Genomic DNA, 26754 nt, shown 5'->3' with positions numbered 1-26754 from the left:
TCTTTCTGTAGCCTCCCTATTTCCATAATCGTCCGTAAACTTTGCAACAAAGCCATCAATTCCATCATCCAAATCACTTTTATATAACATAACAAGTAGCAGTCCCAACACCCACCCTTGTGGAACACCACTAGTCACCGGCAGTCAAACAGAAAAGGCACTCTTTGCTTCCTGCCAGTCAGGAACTGCTTTATCCATGTTGGAATCTCTCCTGTAACTCCATGGGCTCATAGTGTGTTAAGTAGCCTCGTGTGTGGCACCTTGTCAAAGGCCTTCTGAAAGTCCAAGTGCATACATTGACCAATTCTCCTTTGTCTATCCTGCTTGTTATTTCTTCAAAGAATTCCAACAGATCTGTCAGGCAAGATTTTTCCTTGAGGAAACCATGTTGACCACACCTATTTTACTATGTGCCTCCAAGTATTCCTATAATTTCCTTTCTTCTGCCTCTCTCCCTTCCTGAAAAGTGGTGTGACATTTGCAATTTGCTAGTCTTCCAGAATCTAGTGATTACTGAAAGATCATTACTAATGTCTCCTCAAAATCTTCAGTCACCTCTTTCTGAACCCTAGAATGTACACCATCTGGTCCAGGTGACTATCTACCTCAGACCTTTCAGTTTCCTTAGAATCTTCTCTGTGGTCATGGTAACTTCACACACTTCATGACCCTGATTCCTGGATCTTGCACCATCCTGCTAGTGTCTTCCACAGTGAAGAATGATGCAAAATACTGATTCAGTTCATATGCCATTTCCTTTTCCCCCCTTGCTACCTCTCCCGCATCATCTCCAGTGGTCATGCCTCTTTTACACTTTATGTATCTGAAGAAACTTTTGGTTTCCTCTTTAATATTACTGGCTAGCTTGCTTTCTTATTCCATCTTTACCATCTTAATGACTTTTTTTTTTAAGTTGCCTTCTGTTGGTGTTTAAAAGCTTCCTAATCCTCTAACTTCCCACAAATTTTTGCTCTATTATATGCCTTCATTGGGTCTGACTTTTACTTTTACATTGGGTCTGACTTCCCTTGTTAGCCATGGTTGTGTCATCTTGCCATTAGTATACTTCTTCCTCTGTGGGATGGATATATCCCGCTTTCCAAATTATTTCTAGAAATTCCAGCCATTGCTGCTATGCTGTCATCCCTGCTAGTGTTCTTTTCCAATCAATTCTGGCCAACTCTCTTCTCATGCCTCGGTAATTCCCTTTACTCCACTGTAATACTAATACATCTAACTTTAGCTTCTCAAATTTCAGAGTGAATTTGATCATATTATGATAATTCTCCCCTTAAGGTTCTTTTACCTTAAGCTCTAATCAATTCTGGTTCATTGTACAACACCCATTGTACAATACAGAATAGCCAATTCCCTAGAGGGCTCAGTCACAAGCTGGTCTAAAAAGCCATCTTATAGGCATTCTAGAAATCCCCCCACCCCCTTGGAATCCTGCACCAACCTGATTTTCCCAATCTAGCTGAATATTGAAACCCCCTGACTATTGTAACATTGCATTTTCTACCTCCCATTGTAACTTGTAGACCACATCCTTACTACTGTTTGGGGGTCTGTTTTAACTCCCAGAGTCTTTTTTACCTTTGCAATTCCTTAGCTCTATCCATAATGAATCAACTCCTTCCGATCCTATATCACTTCCTTCTAATGATTCATATTTCATTTTTTAAACCAACAGAGCCACGCTTGTCCTTTCGATACGATGTGTATCCTTGAACATTAAGCTCCCAGCTATAATCTTCTTTCAGCCATGATTCAGTGATGCCTACAACATCATACTTGCCAACTGGTAAATGTGCTACAATTCATCGACCTTATTCTGTATACTGCGCACATTCAAATATAACACCTTTAGTCCTGTGAATACCTTTGATTTTTCTGCATTTTATGCTGCAACTCATCCTGTTGACTCCAATTTTGCTCTATCATCAGCCTCTCCTTTCTAGAAATCTTAGTGCGCGTTGTCTCTGTTTGTAAGCCAACCACCACATCTTCAGCACTATCACTCTGGCTCCCATCTCCCTGACAAATTAGTTTAAACCCAGCCGAACAACTCTAGCCAAATTGTCCACAAGGATATTGGACCTGCTTGGGTTCAGGTGTAACCCATCCCTTTTGTATAGGTCATATCTTCGCCAGAAGAGATCCCAATGACTCAGAAATCTGAAGCCCTGCCCCTTGCACCAGTCCCTCAGCCATGCAATCACATGCCAAATCATGCTATTCTTACCCTCACTAGCACATGGCACAGGCAGATTACTACCCTGGAGGTCCTGTTTCTCAGCCTTCTACCTAGCTCTGGAAAATCTCTCTTCAGGACCTCTTCACATTGTCTATCCATGTCATTGGTGCCAATATGTCCCAAGATATTTGGCTGCTCACCCTTGCCCTTGAGAATGCCATGGACTGGATCCAAGACATCCCTGACCCCAGCACCAGAGAGGCAACATACCATCTAGGTGTCTACCATGCCCACAGAACCTCGACTTTGTTTCTCTAAGGAATCGCCCATCAACACTGCAGTCCTCTTCACCGCTCTGCTCTTCTAAGCCACAACACTAGACTCAGTGCCAAAGATCCAGTCACCGTGGCTCTCCCCACTCCCCGCCTCAACAGTATCTAAAAGTTGTATATTTATTATTGAGAGGAATGGGCACAGGGGCACTCAGCCCTGGCTGTGCATTTCCACTTCTTCTCGACAGTCACCCGTCTCCTACAACCCATGGTCAACTACCTCCCTGTAGCTCCTGTCTATCATCTCCTCCCTCATTCTCCCATATAAGACGAAAGTTATCGAATTACAGCACCAGTTCCTTAATACGTTCTCTTAGGAGCCGCAGCTCGGTGCACCTGGTGCAGATGTGTTTATTTGGGAGACGATTGGTCTCCCAGGCTTCTCAAATCCCACACAGTACAGAACACTGGCCCTGGAGCCATCCTTACTAATCTACTATGCCCCAACAGATACTATGTAGCAAGTAGAGCAGAGGGCTAAGCAAACAGCCTTATGGTGCACTTGCACGGATGTCGGACGAACTCAAATCAAATACCTTGGCACTGACATGCCCACATTTAGTTGTGACACAATTCACAGGAGCGGTTAGCTCAAAAGAACAATAGGTACTCCATTGTTTGGAAAGAAAAACACTGAAGAGAACACATATGTCATTATCTGAGCAACAGACCTCAAGGATGTCTATGTTACCAACCCAATGACAGGACTGGCTCTAATATCGCCATCATCTGGCTCCAAAATAATGACAACAGGAATGCACACTGAGAATCTTGCAGACAGGTATTCTTAATTAACACTACCCAAGCTGACAACACCACCCAATAATAGCCAGTGTATCATAATCAGCACTGTGAAGAGACTCGTCTTCTCTACCAGAAAACACCAAGACTGATGAAAGGGACCAAGGATCCAGAATGTCTCTGTAAAACAGTGACATTCTCAAATTATGAACTCCATAGTAAGTCAGGAAAAAGGCAAAGCTCTACAGACCTGAAAGTTATAGTCCATCAGATAATCTGTGACCTAAAGGTGGTAAGGAAAGAATGCAGGAAGCCCAGTTAGTTTCTGACTACTATGATGTTGTTAGATTCTTCACGGTTTCAATGGCACACTCCCCTGATTACCATGAACAGAAGTGAACTTAAAGAAAAAGAGAAGGAACACTTTGAAGAACTTCTTGGCCATGACTGTCCTTGACAGGTGTCCTTAATTCCATCTCAGAGCATACCATGTGATACAAATGAATCTGACTGAAAAAAAGTTGAAAATGGCAAATGTCAACTGATAAACAAGGCCTCAATTGCAGATGGCATCCCTGCTGCAATTCAAAAACTTGCCAGAGAGGAGCTTCCACTAAAGATTCACTGCTTCACTTTTCACATCTAAGAAGCAGATATGCCCAGAGTTATAACCCTAATAACCCTGACCATCTTGAAAGAAAAAATTAAATCTATTTTTGTAACTAAAAGGATGTTCCTCAGTGGCAGAGAAGCTACTTCACAAATCTGTGTGATTTCACGTATCTGGAGGTGCACTGGATATGATTTTCATTACACATCAACCTTTCCTAGGTCAACATACAGGACTTAATTGCATTCATCTAGTTCCCATAAGCAGATATGTCACATGAATGCCTCACTGCAGACTCCTGAACCATATACTCTTACTGTGAGTTTTGTTATGGCAAAAGGTTACAAGCTAGACAAGGTTCATAATTCACGGAATATTCTGAAGTATTTGAAAAAGAACACACCCACCGATCATGACAACTTATTGGCCATGATCATTCAAAATAGAGTATGCTGGCGTTAAGTACCTTGAATCCATAGCCCAGGATAAGCAGCAAAAGGAGCACACCACCACTTAAACAGCCATTCACATGCCCAAACCATTAGGTGCTTCCTATCTCTTCCCTAGCAGTCCGCAGGTCCACTAATGACCTTATCAACCATTTAAAAATGTACGGAATAAAGTGGAATGCAAGTAGTCCTTAACCTGAAGAATGCACAAGAGAAACTCTGTTCCAAATGGCACAATAATTGAAAAATAAAGAGCCCGTACAAGATGAACCCAAAACTGGCAGAGTGGCAGGATGCAAACTGTTAATGTTTGATGGGGCATTTTTCTAAGTTTAGGCAGTACTGGGGGGGGGGGGGGGGGGGCGGCTAAATATTCAATTTCATGCTTTTTGTGATATAGTTAATGATTTTACTTTAAACATAGGAAAATATAGAGAGCAGCACAAATTATTTCGATTGTCTCAAAAGTTACTTTTCTGGTTGCCAGCAAGGATGAAAGCTTTAAAGTGTAGACAAACTAGATGGTCAGGTCCCTTGATCTGAAAGTTGACAAATGAGTTTAGAGAAATGAAACTAGGTAAGGGAATACATAATAAATGGAAGGATAACTAAAAGCATAGATGGACAGACAGACACCAGTACGCACAGTATGTGTGTGGATCCTTTATGTAGAAGAGCAATAAAAGCTCATTTAAAAAGTCAATAAAGCTACTTAAAAGGCTCGAGTTAGCTTTATTTAATATCTGAGGCAGGGAAACACACAAGTTGCTGGAGGAACTCAGCAGGTCAGGCAGCATCTATGGAAATGAATAGATAGTCGATGTTATGTGCTGAGACCCTTCTTCAGGACTGAGAAGGAAGGGGTAAGATGCCAGAACGAAACTGTGTGAGTTGAGGAAGGAGGCTGGCTGGAAGATGATAGGGGAGCCAAGTGAGTGGGAAAGGTCAAGGGCTGGAGAAGAAAGAGCTTGATGGGAGAGGAAAGGCTACCATAGGAGAAAGGGGAGGAGGGGATCCAGGGGCACGTAATAGGCAGGTGAGAAGCAAAAAGTCAGGAGTGGGGAATAGAGGAAGTGTGGTGAGGTGGTGGGGGGAGGGGAGGAGAGGGAGAGAGATTGTTTACTGGAAGGAGAAATTAATATCCATGCCATCAGGTTGGAGGGCCTGATGCCAAGATGAGGCCACCCTTAAGGTGGAGGAGCAACACCTTATGTTCTGTCTGGGTAGCCTCCAATCCGATGGCATGAATATAGATTTCTCCTTCTGGTGAACAAATTCGCACCCCCATTCCCCACTCCATCCTTTTCCCTCTTCTCGCCTGCATATTACTTTTCTCGTGCATCCCCTCCTCCTTTCTTTTCCTATGCTCCACTCTCCTCTCCTATCAGATTCCTTTCCTCTGCAGCCCATGACCTCCCCTGATCACTGGCTTCCCCCATCACCTTCCAGCTGCTCTCCTTCCCCTCGCCCCACCTTTTTATATTGGCACCTTCCCCCTTCCCTCTCAGTCCTAAAGAAGGGTGTCAGTCCAAAATGTCAAATATTTATTCATTTCCATGGATGCTGCCTGACCTGCTGAGTTCCTCCAGCATTTTGTGCGTGTTGCTCTGGATTTCCAGCATCTGCAGAATTTCTTGTGTCTGTAAGTGCAGGGAGGTTGTGATGGAACTACATACATCATTATTCAACCGGCAATTTGAGCACTGAGCACAACTTTGCTCACTGCAGTACAGGAAAGATGCAAATGCAATGGAGAAGGTGAACAGGACATTTACTTAAATGTTGCTAGATCTGGAAAATTTAGACCAAATATTTTTTCAGTTACGAACAAAGACTGAAAAGCCTTTGAACAGGGGAGATAAATGAAATATACATATAAAATTATGAGGGACCAAACTACTGGAAATAGGAAGGGCCCATTTCCTCTGTGGAAAGATTAAAAATACAGGGGTCAAGAATAAAGATAATTGATGGGAAAATAGTGGAGGGAGGTTTAAAAATGTTTAGATCCATTCCTCTGTAACTCAGTCTGAAATGGTGGTACCATCGCCACACTTAAAAAGTAGAGACACAACAGAGACTGCAGATGTTGGAAATTGGAGCAACAAGCGATGCTGGATGAACTCAATGGCAGTATCTGTGAGATAAATGTAGAGATGTTGAGTTCCTCCAACATTTTGCTTGTTGCTTTTTGCAAGTATAAAGAAATACTTGACCCATGCTGAGAGGTGGGATTAGACGCGGTATCTGTTCCCATCCTCCCCCCACCTCCCTGGTGTGAACACGGACAGCTTCAACATCTAAATTTTTTGATAATCAGAAATCCAGAATTACTTGATATGTGTTCATCCTCCATATTCCAAGAAATTCAACTGCTATTAGTACAGTTTTTAAAAAAATCATACTGGTGGAGAGAGAACTATAAGGATCTCTGGGATCAACAAGTTCAGAAGTCCATTTGTTTAAGATTTTCTTCATACTCTGATATGTTGATCTCCAGAAAAATGTTTCTTTGCCATTTTGTGAAATCCACCTCCTCTTCCTTTTTTTAATGGCAGCAGATTGATGAAACAAAATGTTATTAAAAGTGAGCAATCCCATACACAACCTACTTCTTACATACAAAAGATACATACCTTCATCGTCACTGCTTTGATATCCTGGCTTGTTCTTGTAACAAAAGAAGGTTGGTGGAAGATGCAACTCTAAGGCAAGAGCTCTTTGCTCTGGAGTTGGTGTAACTTCACTCAGCACGACCACATTGTCATCACCTTCTATTCACATGGACCGAGAAAATAACATAACAAGTTAAGACAGTGCATACAGATTTGCATAATTCGTTCAAACATATAGCTGTTAAAATTATGCAAATATCAGTACTTTTGCACATCTAAATTAAGATACTTAACCAGGTAATTACTACTCAAATAGGGAAATATGCCATATTGTAAAATACATTTTGTGGGGCTTACCTTGCAAAGAATTTCCTTCCTCTTTCGAATCATTTGCCAGAGCATTATTTTCTGCTGAACATCTTTTCTGTGCTGATTCAGGCCTCTCAGTGTCTTTTACTGATTCAAAAACTTCCTTGAACATCTGAGCAGTTTCTTTTAGCTTGAAGTGTATAGCCAAATCTAAACTGATAACCTTTTTCCCTGAATAATCCAGTGCACTCCAAGTCCAGTTGTGATTGCTGTTTTTTGGATTTTTCAGTTTCAGGATACTTGTGATCCAATGATTGGCACAACATTTATTAGAACTGTTCCACATCACTAGACGAGATAGCTTTGTTGTTTTATGTTGCAAAATTCTGATTTCTCCAAATGCCCGTTCCTTCCACTGCAAGGATGTCCTTTCAAAGTAATATAACTTTGCTTGGTTAGAGAAGAGTATGTCTTCTTCTGTTATCGACGTGGGTGGGTTATTAACTGGAGGGGGGAATGGGAACATTGGTTTGGGTCCAGTTTCACAATCGCCCTTACTCTCCTTTACCCCTGATGCAAACAGTTGGCATCCTGGTTTGAACTGGAAACCAATACCTGCACCGAAAGTAAAAACATTGTGTAAACCTGCGGGAGTGTCAAGTGGACAATCAGATGATGTTGTTTGTGCTTCTGCTTTTGCGTTATTATTAGCTTCCTCAAAGCTACTACTTTTAGATGCAATACTTTGTGGAACAGATGCAAAGTTTTTACTGTGTGATGAAAGGTTTAGTGGCTCTGAAGTGATCTGCGTTACTGGACTACATGAAAGGCCTGCTTTATCACTTGTGTTGCTCTGACGTTCTACAGCACAAAAGTCACTAGAGGTTGTAGGACTATGGTGCACTTCAGTGTGTCCTTGATTTTCAGAAGAATGCAATTCATGTACACCTTTGATTTGATCACTGAACACAGGTGATTCTTTTCTGCTTTCTTCTATATTATTCAAACACTTCCCCAATGAATCTCCAAGAGGTGTCATGTTTGTAGGTTGCAAAAAGGGGTCTGGGTTTTCGTCATTACCATGTTGTTTTGTACTCACTGTCACATCAGATAATGAAGACACCTCTACTTTCCAAGTTCCAACTCCAACACCCTGGGTTGCCGCTTTGGTTTGGTGTTGACTTACTGCTGAAGAGAGTTCTTTACCGAAACCTACACATTTAGAACCAGCGAATTTTGTCTCCTGAAGTAGCACTGGCTTACAACTTAACCACTTTTCAGCCTGTGTATTTTTTGTTTTGCAGTCTTCAAAACTGACATTGGTTGATGTTATATCAATATTTTGTTGCTCACTCACCACAGGTGGCAAATGTTCATGCTTAGAATCAGACAAATGTATATTGTTATGCTTAGATGGTTCAGTAACTATCGGCACCTTCTTTTTCATTTTGAATAGATTAACCGTGCTTTCTTGCTCACTTGCTGCTGAGAGTTGTTGACTGAAACAGGTTGTGAAAGCTGTAGGAATTGAACCAGCTGAATGTGTCATGGAGCAAACTGAGGTAATTTCAGAGGAACTGGTAGATTGATTTGATGGTGTTAAGCTTTGAGCTTGTTTAAAACTGCCCGCAAACAGCGAAGAGGAGGAAGACGCAAGCAAAGATGACGGAGCTGTGACGGTACTTGGAACTTTACATTTGAAAACTGAGCCCTCATCAAAAGACAGTACTTGTTTATCATTCAATATTGAAACATCACTTTTGGAGTGGGCAGGTGTGAAGAGGTCAGAAGCATCACCTCTTGCATAAATCAAATCAGCGGCCGATGAACTATTTTGGTTTCCTAAAGACGTATTTGATTTGGCTGAAATTTGTACATTGGGAAAGTTGGTGAATAAAGATTTGTATCTTTCAGTTTCAGAACCGAGAAGGAAGCTTTTTGGTATTGCCTTGTTTTGATCACCTAAAGGCCCCAAAGTACTCAAGCTAAAAGGCGACTTGGATGAGCTTTTTGATGAACAGTCTTCTGTAATTTTTGCAAAGGGAAAAACAGGTGCTGTTCCAACTGAATAGACTTTCTCACTGTCAGAAGCTGATGTGATGGTGCTGGTTCGTTTATTATCTGATGAATTGCAAGCAGCAGTATTGTGAAATACAGTGGTCAAAGTAGTGGCTGTACTGCTTGCGGAAGAGCTTTCCGATGGCTTGTTAAATCTGGAAGTTGTTGGGAAAAGCAGAGCTTGTTCATTTTCCGTTTTGGTGGTTATGAACAAAGTAGTAGCTTTTCCAATTGCAGAGGTACTAGGCAATACAGATGTGTGTGAAGCACCAGAAGTGATTGTGGCGTTAACTAGTCCTGAATTAACATTAGAATTACTGGTAGCATTTTGTATATATGGTGATTTGGAACACACTGTTTCTGTGGAACTACCAAATCTGAATTCAGGTGATATGAAGATCTGGTGTTCATCTGTTTTGTCAAAAGCTGGCAATGCTGTACAGAAGGCTGAAGTGGCTGGACAAGACACTGTGACTCTTGTTGCTGGCAGAGTTTTAACAACACTTGGAACGTCTGAGATGGCTGCAGCTTCAACTGATGTTGATGGAACAGGATTATCCTCTTGCTTCTTTTGTTCAATACTCAAACTTGAGAAGGTTGTTAACAATCTCTGAGAGTTTGAAACAGATGACTTAGTAATAACAGCCCCCAAATCACAGGATGAAGGTGCAACTTCAACAGCAGACAACTTTGTAGTAGTACTACTACTAGATAATGAAATGGCAGTGTTTGAAATTGATGGTTTACTGGTAATGGTTCCTAAATTATTAGACAATTGGAACTTGAAATTATTTGAATCACTGACAAGGCATTTATTTTTCACTTTTTTATGGGAATGAACAAAACTGAACAGCTTGACTGGATGCTGCTCTATTCCATGTTTTTCCAATCTATCTACAGAAGTACTGGAAGATACTGAAGGGTTTGCATTATTTACATCTCCAGAATATGATTCATTCATGAAACAGTTCCAGTCTTTTCTATAGGACTGGTAGTATTTGTAACGCATTTCCTAAGACCAGAGAGAGAGAGAAAAAAGAAAATCAAATGTAACATTCCATAAAGTAATTCAGAAATTTTTAAGAACAATGTGCATCATAAGAGCTTAAAAGAAATTGCAATACACACAAATAGGTACAGCTGTACATGACTATCAGGTTTTTGATTTTGAATTTGCTACTGAATGACGTCTCAGAGCAAGGTTGCCAAATCAGATGTGTCATAAGAAATACCAGCTCTGAAGGACTATTGTTACAAGTTATCAATAGCTTTCTAAATGTCAAAGACAATGGATGATACCAGTGGAAATTAAATTCTCTTTCAATACATGCTTAATTTAGGATTTTCTACACAATCAGAGAAAATTACTTTAATTTGACAAAAAATGTGCTTTTAAACTATTTCACCATGGTACTTTGCACAGGAATTAGTATCTGACAGCACAATACATCTTCTATCTATTTAACTGATGATAACTATCACTGTCAGGTCATTATCCCCAGTAAAATCAATTAGTGTTTATTTAATGAGCCACACAGAAGAAATAGACTACAGTATTTCATCTGACTTTATACATTCTTCTCCAAACCATAAAATACCTAATCCTTTTCAGGAATTTTGCATTATGTATCTATGAAAATCTTTGCACAAATCCACTTGGTTGACACATTATGGAGCACACAAATAAATGTCAGTTAATCATTTTTTTTTTTAAGTACTATTACTCCATTAGGGTATTAGCTACAGCATGACTACTGTGACTGCTGCATCTTCTTTGTGATTATGAAACAATCCCAGAATGGAAACTGAAGTTGCACAGACATAAACTTTAGGATGAAAAGATGAATATATTTAGTATTTCCCACAACTAACAAGAAACATGTATATTATGCTCTTTACTACAGCTTTATTTGCGGAGGAAGTGGAAATTAATGCCCAGATAGTTTTGGCTGTTCAAAATGGTAAATGATTTTATCTAAATTCTGTCAACTTGGACAGTGAACTCCTGCAAGATTTATTAGGTAAGGAATAATCCACATTTCCAAGGATCTCACCTGATCCCTGAATTCCTCCATCCTGATCAAAAAGATGCAACAGTGCCTTTATTTCCCGTGGAGCATCAAGAAAGCTCACCTCTGTCCCAGGATACTGATGAACTTTTACCGCTGTACCATTGAGAGCATACTCACCAACTGCATCTCAGTGTGGTATGGCAATTGTCCTGTATTGGACCGCAAAGCACTCCAGTGTGTGGTGAAAACTGCCCAGTGGATTATCCGCACCCAATTGCCCACCATAGAGAACATCTACCATAAACACTGCCTGGGCAGGGCGAAAAGCATTACCAAGGATGCATCTCACCCTAACCATGGACTTTTTACTCTCTAACCATGTGGTAGGTGCTACAAGAGCCTCCGCTCCCACACCAGCAGGCACAGGAAGAGCTTCTTCCCTGAGGCTGTGACCCTGCTGAAGCTCACATCACAGCGCTAAGCAGTATTACACCCATACTGTACTGTCTCAGTACTTTTATATTTGTGTGCTGTAGCACTTACTTTTTATTCGCAGTTATTTTGTAAATAACACTATTCTTTGCATTTCTCGTTAGATGCTAAATGCATTTCATTTGGCTTTTATCTGAACACGGCACAATGACAATAACGTTGAATCTAATCTAATCTAAATCCCACAGAAGTTTGCAACCTACTCCTACCCCAGAAAAAGTAAATTGGAAAAATCAAAATTGTTCCGATGTTTACATTTTATAAGTGTGTCCCTTGTCTTAGAATAGCTTTCATTAATTCAGAAGGTGCAGTGTTCCAGTTTTATTTCATTTTTTGCATCAAGATTAACCGTAAGTGCATCACTGTGATCCTGTGGATTATATAGTTAAATTCACAGGTGAAACTCAGTTGAAACAGATCTAGCTACATATACCAAGTTTATAAGAAAGGGTACAATTTAGTTCAATATTTTTATTCCATTTGTTACTTGTTAGAGTAGGGAGAGTAGAAATGGTCTTTAAGGGAGTATTTACATACAGTAAATTATTGGTACTTGTTAGTTACTGTTGCATGTACCAAGCTCATCTTGCATGCTGTTCATAAATATCAAATTATTACACAGTACATTGAGGTGGATCAAGCTAAAACAATAACAATGTGTAATAAAGTGTAACAGAGAAAGCACAGGGCAGGTAAAGGATAAAGTGCATGATCATAACAAGGTAGATTGTGAGGTCAAGGGTACATCTTATCAAGAGATCCAGCAATGGGATAGAAGCTGTTCTCGTGTCTGGTGGTATGTACTTACAGGCTTTTACATCTTCTGCCTAATGGGAGAGGGAGAAAGAATGTCCAATATGGGTGGGGTCTTTAATTATAATTGCTGCTTTACTGAGGCAGCGATAAGCATAGAGAGTCCATAGAGCGGAGGCTGGTTTCCAAGATGTACTGAGCCGTATCCACATGAAACTGCAGCTTTGTGTCGATGTGTGCAGAGGAGTTGTTATGCATCCAGATACAATGTTTTCCATTGGGCATCAATAACAATTGGTAAAGGTCAACAAGGACATGGCAAATTTCTTTAGTCTCTTGAGAAAATGGAGGTGCTTGTGCACTTTCTTATCCATAATGTCAATGTTGCTGGACCAGGACGGGCCATTGGTCCTAATAGCTTAATTATTAGGAATGAAAACTACAGATTTTAGGTGATTGGCAGAAGAACCAGCGGCCATACATTGTTCCTGCAGGTAGTTGTGAAAGCTCACAGAATGTGACAGATTTAAAAGGAGTTTTCACAGTAAGCTGAGAAAATAATACAACAAGAGGAATGTAAGAAAATAGAGAATAGAATCTAATGAGTCAACATGGACTCTGACCCAAAAGGCCTCCTTCAGTGCTTTACCATTCTGTAATTCGAAATGATTCAGAGTAAAACTCCATAATTCTGGCACACTTAGGACTTTGGTGGTGTCAAACCAGCAGATTTTCTGTCTATGGGATGCTATTTTAGAACTACTACAGCAGTTTAATCAACACTACGATTTAGGGAAAGATGGAAACACACAGTTGGCCCTCCTTATCCATGGGGGATAGGTTCCGAGAAACCCCCCCACCACCCCCCCCCCCGCGGATACCAACAAATGCGGATGCTCAAGTCCCTTATTTAACCTGTCTCAGTGCGGTGGACATTAGGACCCAGCGGTGTAGCTCTGAATCCGCAGTGTTTCTGTTCACGAAAATAATCACGAACACGATTGAAAATAAGGTGAAAGTAATAAAGGGATCGGAAAGAGGTGAAACTCCATCGGTCATTAGAAAAGCGTTAGACTACTGTCAGGCAACGATCTGTACAGTTTTAATGGAGCATGTGAAAGGCCCTGCCCTGATGAAAGCTACAATGATTACTAAGCAACGCAGTGGTTTGATTATTGAAATACATGTGTTTCTTAAGTGTTTTATATGCATAGAAAGGTAAAATATGTACTACCTACTAAGAAAAACGTTTGACTGACACTAAATAATACCGGATGCACCTGTTCCAACTTCAAATCCAACTTAAAGACAGACTCAGGAACGGAACTCATTCATAACCCGGGACTGCCTGTACTTTTAAGTCATTTCTAGATTATTATAATACCTAATATAATGTAAATGCTATGTTAATAGCTGTTATATTGTATTGTTTAGGGAATAATGACAGGAAAAAATAGTCTGTACATGCTCAAACGACGAGTGCTGGAGAGAGAACTTTTCCGAACCTTGGTTGGTTGAATCCGTGCATGGAGGGCCGACTGTATTTACACACAGTAGAAATATTTCCTCACTCCTCCACAAAAATATGAGCTCGCTCAATTAATGGGCACTTCTTAAACAAAGAAAAATCAGGGTATCGACCAAGATCACAGAGTCATCTGAAAGAAGATCACAGTTGGGAGAATAACATCAAAGGATAATACACATTGTATCAAAAGGACAGCCAGGTAGACAGAGGGGATGGGGTGGCTCTGTTGGAGGAAAAAAATATATAGTCGGCCCTCTTATCTGCGAGCTCCGCATGTGCAAATTCAACCAACTGTGAATCCAGAATACCCAGAAGTGCTCTTCCAGCACTTGTTCGAGCATGTACAGACTTCTTTTTCTTGTCATTATTACCTAAACAATGCAGTATAACAACTATTTTACACAGCATTTACATTGTATTAGGTATTATAAGTAACCTAGAGGTGATTTAAAGTATACGGGAGGATGTGCGTGGGTTACCTTGGATCTGGATCAAAAAAAATCGTAAGTTCTCTTACTAAGTAAGTCGGAACAGGTACATCCGGTATTATTTAGCATCAGTTAGTCAAACATTTGTCTTAGTATATAGTATGTATTTTACCTTTCTATGCATATAAAACTTAAGAACGTATGTTTCAGCGCCGAGCTCGGGAAGTTCCTGAGTTTGATCCAGTGACAGACCATTTCCAGTGCACTCTCCTTCTGTGCCTGGTTGATGTGGAGGATAAAAAACCCAAAACCCATTTAGTAAAGCACTGCGTTCCTTAGTAATAATTGTAGCTTTCATCAGGGCAAGGCCTTTCTCACTTCATCCTTTAAAACTGTTCCGATTGTTGACCCACTGTAGCCTAACACTTTTCCAATGACCGATGGCACTTCACCTCTTTCCAATTGCTTTATTATTTCCACTTTATTTTCCAAGCGTGATTATTTTCGTGAACAGAAACACTGCGGATTCAGAGCTCGGTCACCGGTTCCTAATGTCCACTGCACTGAGACAGGTTAAATAAGGTCTGGGCTTCCCCCGGGTCCTAAGGTCCACTGCATTGTGACAGGTTGAATAAGGGAATTGAGCACTCGCGTTTTTTGGTATCCACGAGGGGTCCTGGAACCAATCCCTTGCGGATAAGGAGGACCGACTGTACAATCAAATCCTTAGAGAAAGGTTACAGGCTCCGAAGTTGTGGAATCCTTGTAGGTAGAGTTAGGAAACTGCACTGGTAAAATCGCCCTGTTGGGAGTTATAGATGGGCCTCTGAAAGTAGCCAGGATATGGGATACAAATTACAATGGGAGATAGAAAAAGCATGTTAAAAGGGCAATATTATGATAGTATGAAGGCAAATTGGGAAAATCAGGTTGGTGCTGGATCCCAAGAGATGGAATTCGTAAAATGCCTATGAAATGGCTTTTTAGAGCAGATTGTAATTGAACCCAATAGGGGGAATGGCAATTCTAGATTGGGTGTTATGAAATGGAACTGATTAGACAGCTTAAAGAAAACCTTGGGGATCAGTGATCTAAATATGATGCAATTCACACTTCATTTGGAAGGGAAGTTAAAGTTAGATGTATCAGTATTACAGTAAATGGAATTAGAGGCATGAGAGAGGAGCTGGCTAAAGTTGATTGGAAGGGGACACTAACAGGCATGACTACATAACAGCAACAACTGGTGAGAAATTCGGAAGTCACAGGAAACTTGTATCCCACAGATGAGGAAATACTCTAAAGGGAGGATGAGGCAACAGTGACTGAGAAAGGAAGCTAAAGGCAGATTAATATCATAATACTGTACAGGCAGTCCCCAGGTTATGAATGAGTTCCGTTCCTGAGTCCGTCTTTAAGTCGGATTTGTACATAAGTCGGAAGAGGTACATCCAGTATTACTTAGCGTCAGTTAGTCAAACGTTTGTCTTAGTGTATAGTATATATTTTACTTTTCTCTGCATATATAACACTTAAGAAACTATTGTATTTCAATAATTAAACCACTGCATTGCTTAGTAATAATTGTAGCTTTCATCAAGGCAGGGCCTTTCACATGCCCCATTATTCTCACTTTATCCTTTACCTGTATCCTTTAAAGTTGTTTCAATTGTTGACCGACTGTAGCCTAAAGCTTTTCCAATGACCAATAGCGTTTCACCTCTTTCCACTTTATTATTTCCACTTTATTTTCAATCACGATTGTTTTCCATCCATGGATCAGAAAGCTGCGGATTTTATGTTGTATAGCTGAGCAGCAGTATGATTGGCCTATCAGAGTTCTCTTTAGGAACTAGTTGACTTGATCAGCATTTCTGATCTGGCTATTGTTCACGATCACACTTAATAAAAAAATACAGCAGCAGCTGTGGATGGTGGGTCTTGTGCTGCTCTGGGTCCTAAACTTCACCCACACTGAGAAAGTTTAAATGGGACAAGTGGGGGGCAGTGCTGACTGGAAAAGGGTCAAGGTGAATCTTGCCAAGAAATATTTAAGCCAAATACAAAGTAACACACTCAACACAATGTTAACGGCAATAACTTAAAATAGTGGATGGCGTCGTGATCCGACTTAAAATGGCGGACAGCGTTCTCCTCCCTCCGTTCATAAGTACGAGTTGTCCATAAGTCGGACATTTGTAACTCGGGGACTGCAAAAATTAGTGGGAAGTTAGAGGATTGGAAGCTTTCAAACACAAATGGAAAACCAACTAAACAAGCCATGAAGAGAGAAAAGATGAAATACAACGGCATGCAAAAGTTTGGACACCGCTGGTCAAAGTTTCTGTTACTGTGAATAGTTAAGTGAGTAGAAGATGAACTGTTCTCCAAAAGTCATAAAGTTAAAGATGAAACATTCTTTTCAACATTTTAAGCAAGATTAGTGTATTATTTTGGTTTTGTACAATTTTTGAGTGAAAAAAAAAGGGAAGGGGCACCATGCAAAAGTTTGGGCACACCCAAGAGATTTGAGCTCTCAGATAACTTTTACCAAGGTCTCAGACCTTAATTAGCTTGTTAAGGCTATGGCTTGTTCACAGTCATCGTTAGGAAAGACCAAGTGATGCAAATTTCAAAGATTTATAAATACCCTGACTACTCAAACCTTGTCCTAACAACCAGCAGCCATAGGCTCCTCTAACCAGCTGCCTAGCACTCTGAAAATTAAAAAAAAATTATGCCCACAAAGCAGGAGAAGGCTATAAGAAAATAGCAAAGTGTTTTCAGGTAGCTGTTCCCTCAGTTCAAAATGTAATTAAGAAATGGCAGTTAACAGGAACGGAGGAGGTCAAGTTCAGATCTGGAAGACCAAGAAAACTTTCCGAGAGAACTGCTCGTAGGATTGCTAGAGAGGCAAATCAAAAACCCCGTTTCACTGCAAAAGACCTTCGGGAAGATTTAGTAGACTCTGGAGTGGTGGTGCACTGTTCTACTGTGCAGCGACACCTACACAAATATGACCTTCATGGAAGAGTCAACAGAAGAAAACCTTTCCTGCATCCTCACCACAAAATTCAGCATCAGAAGTTTGCAAAGGAACATCTAAACAAGCCTGATGCACTTTGGAAACAAGTCCTGTGGACCGATGAAGTTAAAATAGAACTTTTTGGTCGCAATGAGCAAAGGTACTTTTGGAGAAAAAAGGGTGCAGAATGTCATGAAAAGGACACCTCTCCAACTGTTAAGCACGGGGGTGGATTGATCAAGCTTTGGGCTTGTGTTGCAGCCAGTGGTACGGGGAACATTTCACTGGTAGAGGGAAGAATGAATTCAATTAAATACCAGCAAATTCTGGAAGCAAGCATCACACCGTCTGTATAAAAGCTGAAGATGAAAAGCAGATGGCTTCTACAACAGGATAATGATCCTAAACACACCTCGAAATCCACAATGGACTACTTCAAGAGGCACAAGCTGAAGGTTTTGCCATGGCCCTCACAGTCCACCGACCTAAACATCATCGAAAATCTCTGGATAGACCCCAAAAGAGCAGTGCATGCAAGATGGCCCAAGAATCTCACAGAACTAGAAGCCTTATGCAAGGAAGAATGGGCGAAAATCCCCCAAACAAGAATTGAAAGACTCTTAGCTGGCTACAGAAAGTGTTTACAAGCTGTGATACTTGTCAAAGGGGGTGTTACTAAGTACTGACCTTGCAGGGGGCCCAAACTTTTGCTTCGGGCCCTTTTCCTTTTTTGTTATTTTGAAACTGTAAAAGATGGAAATAAAAAAGAAATCTTGCTTAAAATAGTAAAGAAATGTGTCATCTTTAACTTTAAGCATGTTGGAAATCAGGTAATCTTTTACTCGCTTAGTTATTCACAGGAAGAGAAATTTTGACCAGAGGTGCCCAAACTTTTGCATGCCACTGTATTAAGCTAAGCTAAATAATATAAAAGAGAATATAAAGATTGTTCAGGGATTAGAGTGAAGATCGGACTGCTGGAAAATAATGCTGAAGGGGTAGTAATGGGGGAACGAGGAAATGGTGGATGAACAAAGTATTTTGTGCCAGTCATGACTGGCAGGAGGCAAAGAGTGGGAATAAAGGGGGCTTCTTCTGGTTGGCTGCCGATGACTAGTGGTTTTCCACAGGGGTTGGTGCTCAGACAGCTTCTTTTCATATCGTATGTCGATGATTTGGATGACGGAATTAACGGCTTTATGGCCAAGTTTGTGAACGGTACGAAGATAGGTGGATGGGAACGTAGTCTTGAGGAAGCAGGAAGTCTGCAGAAGGATTTAAGGGAGATTGGGAAAATGGGCAAAAATGTAGCAGATGGAATATAGTGTGGGGCACTGTATGGCCATGCACTTTGGCAGAAGGAATAAAGGGTAGATTTCTTTCTAAATGCGGAGAAAATTTTAAAATCAGAGATACACAGGGAATTGAGTGTCCTTGTGCAGGACCCCATTAAAATTAATTTACAGGTTGAGTCGGGGGTGAGGAAGACAAATGCAATGTTAGCATTCCTTTCAAGAGGACTAGAACATATGAACAAAGATGCTGCTGGTTAAGTCTCATTTGGAGTACTGAGAGCAGTTTTGGGCCCCTTATCGGAGAAAAAGATGTGCTGGCATAGGAAAGGGTCCAGCCGAGGTTCATGAGAATGATTCCAGGCCTGGAAGGGTTAACATGAGGAGCGCTTCATGGCTCTAGGCCTGTACATGCTAAGTTTAGAAGAATGGGGGAGGGGTGGATATCTCATTTCATACAAAATGCTGATGGAACACAGCAGGCCAGGCAGCATCTGTAGGAAGAAGCACTGTCAATGTTTCAGGCCAAGACCCTTCATCAGGACTAACTGAAAGGAAAGAAAGTAAGAGATATGAAAGTAGGAGGGGGAGGGGGAAATGCGAAATGATAGGCGAAGACCAGAGGGGGTGGGAAGGTGATTGGCTAAAGGGATACAGAGCTGGAGAAGGGAAAGGATCATGGGACCGAAGGCATAGGGAAAAAGAAAGGGGGAGGGGAGCACCAGAGGGAGATGGAGAACAGGCAGAGAGAGAGGAAAAAAGAGGAGGGGGAAAAAATTAAATATATCAGGGATATACCATATATATAAATAAAAATAAATAATGGTACTTGTGTTCCTTTGTACTTTATGTAGTCTATACTTTGTACAAATGCAATGTTGGCATTTAATTTTGAGGGGACTAAAATATAAAAGCTGGAGTATTGTGAACAGTTCTGGACCTCTGATCTAAGAAAGGATGCGCTGGCATTGGAGAGGTCCAGAGAAAGTTCACAAGAATGATCCTGGGAATAAAAGGGTTAATGTAGGAGGAACGTTTGATGGCTCTGGGTCTGCACTTGTTAGAGATTAGAACAATGAGGGAGGATCAGAATGAAATCTATCGAATGTTGAAAAGCATAGATAGAGTGGATGTGAAGAGGATATTACCTAGGGCACAGCCTCATTTTGAATAGAGATTGAGGAGGAATTTCTTTAACCAGAGGATAGTAAATCTGTGGATATTTTTGCCACAGACAGCTGTGGAGGCAAAGTCATTGGGCATGTTTAAAACAGAGTGTGATTGGTTCTTGATTAGTTAGGCCATCAAGGGTTACAGGAAGAAAGCAGGAGATTGGGATTGAGAGGATTAATAAATCAGCCATGATGGAATGGCAGCGCAAACTGAATGGGCTGAATAGTCTATTTATTCTCTTAATGTCTTGTGGCTTTTATGCTCCAATTTAGTTAATGTTGAAAACGACAGGGTTTTTTGTTTACTTTGTAGTTTCAAAGAATTATTTATTTGTACTAATGTCCAACAAACACAAAATCCATCTCCTCAAATCTCAGCATACTGAACTGTCAGTTTCCCTTTCTGTACACTGTAACTTATCTATGGGCTTGTAAAATTCATAATATTGCTAGTCTTACTTCTTAAACCCTCTCTGCTCTTATGGTCAGAAATTTTGACATTGTACTTTCTGCTTTTAAAGGGAAATAAATTGGCAGTGGGAGTCCTCTACAGGTTGCAGAGGCAAGGAGATTACAAAAACTGGAGTGAGGCTAGATATATTAGCATCTTAGTGCTGCTAAACATGAAGCAGGTTAGCAAACAGTAGTTAAAACACACTCAGAACTTTGTCAGGATATAAGCAGCAGAGCCAAGACTAGGTTCAAAACAAGAATTCAAAAGATCTCTTATGATTTTAAAGTACCCTTGAATATTCTGAAGTACAGATAATACAAAAATAAGCCTTTTCATATCCAGTTATGATTAGCAGCTTAAACATGATCTTCGTAACATGTACAACTTTTCAACTAGACAAGATGTAGAAAGATTAAACCTGCTGAGTACAGGACAACTTTACACACATGAACTGCATCTATCAGGTGGCTTTTGAGATGTTTCTGTACAATTCAACCCACACCTACTTACCTCCAGACTCATGTCCTGATATTCAGATTTGGCAGTAAGACACCAATGGCGATTTTCCTGGCCATCAAGCAGGTCAAAGACTGTTTTTGGCTGAAAGATTTTTAGAGTTTTATGTTACCTCAAATTATTTTTCACATTAGAAAAATATTTTGAATTAATGAAAATAATCTTTAATGTGTAGTTTTAGGAATGCACTAAATTACTGGAACTTACAGAAAATTTTGGTTTGTCAAAGTCCTTGGGCTGTTTCCACATTTTCAAAGGAGTTTTAAATCTGTAACCATCTGCGACTATCTGACCTGTGGTGTTGCCAGTGTCTGTGGGTAGCGCTGGGAGGGTTATGAAAAAAAATACACAACTGAATTATCCTTACAATTCAGGCTATGTGACAGCTTTTGCTCACAGTTCATCTACATTGGTTGTACAGCAGTTCGAGCATGTGGGTATTACTGGATGCTGCACTCCTAGGCCATAAAACCCTCCTTGAAAATGCAGCCTGTATATCCAGTTTATCAAGATTAAACTTGTTTTTAAATATGTGTAAGGCTGGCAGAATGGTACAAGTGGTTGCTACAGCAACCCAGATCTTATTCCTGGCCATCTCTGTGAAGTTTGTGCGCTCTCCCCATGTCTGAGTTCCCTTCCTGGTTCCACATCCTTCCACATACCAAAGGTGTGCTGCTTGGTAAGTTAACTGACTACTGTAAATCCCACCTAGTGTTGGTGGGTGACACTGAAGTTGATTAGTAAGTGAGAGAGAGAATAAGTAACTGGGAAAAAGCAGGATAAATAGGATTGCTGTGAGCTGAATGTGTGCCAAAATATACTAGATGGCTAAATAACCCAAGTTGCAAGGAAATGTGAGAAATTATTGCGTTCAAAAATAACTTCAACTCTATCCCGAAGTGTTCATTAATGGCTGTATTGAGCATTCAGCTCCACACAAAAGAACCCACCTGCCTTTGCCACCATCTACTGAGAAAACTAACAGATCCAATCAAAGATTCTCAGGGTTAGAAACTATCTTTTTATATATCACGGAGATGGTGATACAGTTGAGCCACTGGTTGTGACTCATTCAGCAGCTCAAAACTACAGCATTACTGAATCTTCATGGTTACATACATCAACTTGTTCTGGGCTCACTGAGGGCACATCTCTATCAGTCAACCAGTACAAATCTGTCAAGTAAATCACCAATGCTTTACGCACTAAAGAAAATACATTTGTTTTGTATAGTGGAGAATGTAGTCATCATTTTCAACAAGAAATCAAGCATTACAACTCTTCAAACTGGAAACATTATTAAAAATTGATGCTTTCACCAATCCTGGCACAAATAAACATTGAAGAGAATGTGCAAGGCTATGTGATAAGCTGCAAGATCTGAGAATGATGGAAAATGCGCCATGAATACTAGCATATTCTACATTCTCTTACCCCTACCCATGTATCCCTTGACCCAAATAGCTCTTACCCCCACAAATCTCTCCTCTTCCATCCACTTTTTACTGATTGTGATATCAACAGTTGTCTTCACAACAAGAATTAATCAGCATTTGGGGTGGAGTGGTGTCTAACAGTGTCACACAGGATGAAGCTTACAGAAACATTGTTAAATTTAGGTTTTTTGAAAACTCCAATGCATTTGTTTACCTATACAATTAACAAACTGAAGTATTTGTTTTAATTTGCAATTTGTTAACTGACGATCACAAGATGGTCCCCTTTTTAGGTGAATGTCATCTGCAATGTAAAAAATACATTCTTCATTTGAGCACATGGTGTCTACATTCCAGATAAAAATGGTGACATTTTAGTTTTAAAATCAAAATCAAGATGCAGAAATTTCTTACCTGAAGCACCATTTGGTTCTGTTGTACCTTTGTCCAACTGAAGCGCAGAGATGCTATCCAGAACTGGTTCTATGTGAAACTGACTGGGCTGCAAACAAGCTAATTCATTTTGCGTTTTCAATGTAGGGAGAACAACAGCAAGGTTGCCTCTTACTCTTTGGAGGAAAAATACAAGTACAGTTACAATGGGGAACTATCATGTTAATAATAACTTAACAGTTATGTGCCTATAAACTGGATTGTGAAGTGCTAAATTTTTGTAAATCACTTAATCCTATTTCACTTTGAAAAGTCAGATGTATAAAGTACTGGAAATTTTCAATGACAAGTTGAACCAAGTCTGCAGATTTTGTGTCAGGGCCTGCATATGTCCACTGCACTAACACAGAGGATCTCAATGGCTTTCATTCAGCACAATTTAAAACTTTTTTTAAAAGCTGAAGTTTGCCTGTTTGAATTTCATACACACTTAAGTATGAAATAACAAGTTACAACTCATTACAGTGGAAGAATGAGTTAGCATGCTATATTTTATCATCTACTTTTTTCCTAGTCCACTGATGGTTTACAATTTGATCTGACTAACACATCCACACTCCTTACTGAATCACAGTTGTTTGTCATCTTATGATAGGATTCATCAGTTAGCATGGATTTGTGACAGGGAAGTTTTGTTTCACCTTTCTACAGTTCTTTTTAGAATATGGCTAGCAGAATACTTAAGATGGAAATAGTAAGTAGAGTCTAGGTAGATTTTCAGAAAGCTCATGCCACGTTGCCCCAGCAACTCCCGATTAACCCAAATCTAATCACAAGACAATTTACAATGACCAATCAACCCACCCAGTATGTCCTTACACAGTGGAAGAAAACCAGAGGACCCAGAGAAAACCCATGCATTCTACAGAGAGGACGTACAGAGACTCTTTATAGAACAGTGAGAGAATTCCAAACTCCAGAATGCCCCAAGCTGTAACAGGGCTGTGCGAACTGCTACGCTACCATGGAAGATGTGGGGAGATTCCTTCCATCAGAGTGGTGAATCTTTGGAATACTCTTTCATACAGGGGTTACCAGTAATTGTGCTCACTCCAAGCAGAGATCAATAGGTTACTGGATATTAAAGGTAATTATGGAAACTAGGTTCTAAAACAGGAAAGTGGAGCTGATAAATAGCATAGCAGGTTCAAATAGCTAGGTGGGCTGCTCATGCTCCGAATTTGTATGCCTTTAATAATCTGGAGCTAGCAGCACCAGGTATTTTGGGGCCATCACAAATATTGCAGAAACATGGTGTCTTCAAAATGTACTTCTTGGGAATGTAAGCCATCAAAACCATTGGCAGTGAGCCAAAAGAGATGATAGTTGAAAAGGTGAGGATTTCAAGGTGAGAGGTGAGAAAAATTTCAAGAGAGTTTTAAAAGAAAAAGAGAGGAACTGACAGGAGGAAATTCTTGTGTTTAGGCTCCATACATTGAAATATAACCAATAGTTGCAATAGTGAACCAATAGTGAAGCGAAGGCAACAGGGAACCACAAGTGGCCAGAATCAACTAATACAGCATTCTCCCAGGGATATTAGAACAAAAATCAGTAAAATTGCTGGGGGAAGAACTCAGCAAGTTAGGCATCATTTATAGGAAAACAACCATTGACTTCTGAGTGACAACTTCTAAGGAAAGAAATATTGACTAAAATATCGACTGGTTCTCTTTTGACAGATGCTTCCTAACCGACTGAGTATTCCTTCCATTTTCTAATTTTACTTCAGATTTCCAGCACCTGCAAGTTTGCCTGATTTTTCAGATATGAAAATGACAATATTGAAAAGGCTCTAAGAATAGTAATTAACACAAGAAAGGATTTCCAAACGAACCAAATGGTGTATTTTTAGAAAGTTACCTTTCATTTAAGTCGCAGGCCACCTGAAATTTAAAGAAACACTACATAAGAAAGGGATGTATGGCATAATAGATGTACACTTAACACCTTCACAGTAAAGAATGCGAACTTTCCATGTATTAAGAACTGTACTATGTACCAACATGTGTAAGGAGCATTAATGTTTGGATTCAGGGCCTGTAATTCTAGGTCATCAGTAGAAAATTAGACAGATGAATTAACAAAATACTTTAATTAAATCAAATTTAATTAACTTTGATTATTCTAGAAAAATATCATGATGGTTAAAAATAGAAGAGTTACCTTTCTCAGGATGAATTACTACTTGTTGGTCTTTTATCAGTCTTTTAATTTTTAAAAGACTGATAAGCCATTATCAAACCTTAACAAAAATGTTTCTAGCCATTACATTCCCTGGCCATTGTTTTAAGTATTTTGGTAACCTTCATGCCCTATTTGTCTTCAAGCTGTGCATCCAAGCTTAGAACTTTCCCTCCACAAAGCCCATCTTAGTCACCAAATCTGCACAATACAGGCCTTACCTTCAATCATTCCTTTATCACTTACAGGCATGATTAATCAGAGTGTTCTGACCAGCCTCCCATTCTCCACCTTTCTAAGCCAGTCCATCCACATCTTGCTCTGCACTTACCCCTTCACAATACTCTTTGCTGGCCTGTATTTGTTTCCGGAGACCTAATCCATGGGTTCCCGATCTTTGTTAATGCCACAGATCATTACACAAGGGATCCCCAGGTTGGAAACCCCTGATCTAATACTTCAATCTTAAAATTCACATTGCTGTATTTAAATCTTTTCCTGAGTACCCCCCCACCCCACCACAGAATCCTGGTAAACATCTTCTCACGTGACTCCCAAACTTCCTCCTCTTGTGATTTTAGCATATACCCCTTCCCTGTGACCATAAGACATAGGAGTAGAATTAGGCCATTCAGTCCATCGAGCCTGCTCTGCTATTCCATCATGGCTGATGGTGGATCCCACTCATCCCCATACACCTGCCTTCTCCCCATGTCCTTTGATGCTCTGACTGATCAGGAAATGATCACCTTCTGGTTTAAAAACACAAACTTGGCTGCCACCATAGTCTGTGACCGAGCATTCCACGGATTACTACTTATGTCAAGGTCTGCACACCATCGCAGACTTCAAAGCTAAGCACAGTCGTACTGCCAACGTTGCTGCCTCTCTCCAGAACGAGCTAGATCTTTTTATGCTCAGTTTGACGTTGCCAACCCTGAGGCCCCAAGGAGAGCAGTCAAAGAAACCTGCACCCTGAACCTCTTGAAGGCTGAAGTACGCAGGTGTTTCCAATAAGTGGACTGTTGCAAGGCTGCGGGACCAGGCGGCATCCCAGTGCTGGTACTCACAGTGTGCACGGCACAACTGGCTGGTGAGTTTGCAGACATTTTTAATCCCTCCCTCTTCCAGTGCAGTGACCTCCTGCTTCAAAACATCCACCATTGTCCCTGTACCTAAAAAGACCAAAGTAACACGTTTGGACGACTGGCGTCCTCTCGCACTCACGGCTCCTCGGTAGAGATCGTAAACAGCACCAAATTTCTTGGTGTTCACCTGATGGAGAACCTCACCTGGTCCCTCAACGCCAGCTCCATAGCAAAGAAAGCCCAGCAGCATCTCTACTTTCTGCGAAGGCTGAGGAAAGTCCACCTCCCACCCCCCATCCTCATCACATTCTACAAGGGTTGTATTGAGAGCATCCTGAGCAGCTGCATCACTGCCTGGTTTGGAAATTGCACCATCTCGGATTGCAAGACCCTGCAGCGGATAGTGAGGTCAGCTGAGAAGATCATCGGGGTCTCTCTTCCTGCCACACAGACATTTACACTACAGGCTGCATCCACAAAGGAAACAGCATTTTGAAGGACTCCATGCACCCCTCATACAATCTCTTCTCCCTCCTGCCATCTGGGAAAAGGCTCCGAAGCATTCGGGCTCTCACAACCAGACTACTTAACAGTTTCTTCCCCCAAGCTA

At 40.6% G+C, this 26754-nt stretch overlaps 1 protein-coding gene across 1 annotated transcript in view; it reads right to left on the bottom strand.

Annotated features, from left to right (window-relative positions):
- Positions 1 to 26754, bottom strand: part of LOC132391548 (serine-rich adhesin for platelets-like) — a 46223-nt gene that overhangs the window by 14112 nt on the left and 5357 nt on the right. Inside the window, exons 4-9 of the mRNA XM_059964882.1 lie at positions 24736 to 24758; positions 22834 to 22988; positions 21191 to 21306; positions 20978 to 21067; positions 7302 to 10323; positions 6966 to 7103 (exon numbers count right to left, since the gene is read on the bottom strand). Of these exons, the coding sequence (XP_059820865.1) occupies positions 6966 to 7103; positions 7302 to 10323; positions 20978 to 21067; positions 21191 to 21306; positions 22834 to 22988; positions 24736 to 24758 (3544 nt within the window). The remainder of the gene's footprint in view (positions 1 to 6965; positions 7104 to 7301; positions 10324 to 20977; positions 21068 to 21190; positions 21307 to 22833; positions 22989 to 24735; positions 24759 to 26754) is intronic.

The sequence above is a fragment of the Hypanus sabinus genome, chromosome 3 (assembly GCF_030144855.1).
Source record: "Hypanus sabinus isolate sHypSab1 chromosome 3, sHypSab1.hap1, whole genome shotgun sequence".
NCBI lineage: Eukaryota > Metazoa > Chordata > Chondrichthyes > Myliobatiformes > Dasyatidae > Hypanus > Hypanus sabinus.
The sequence above is the reverse complement of the archived record's forward strand: the minus strand, read 5'-3'. Positions and strand labels throughout refer to the sequence as shown.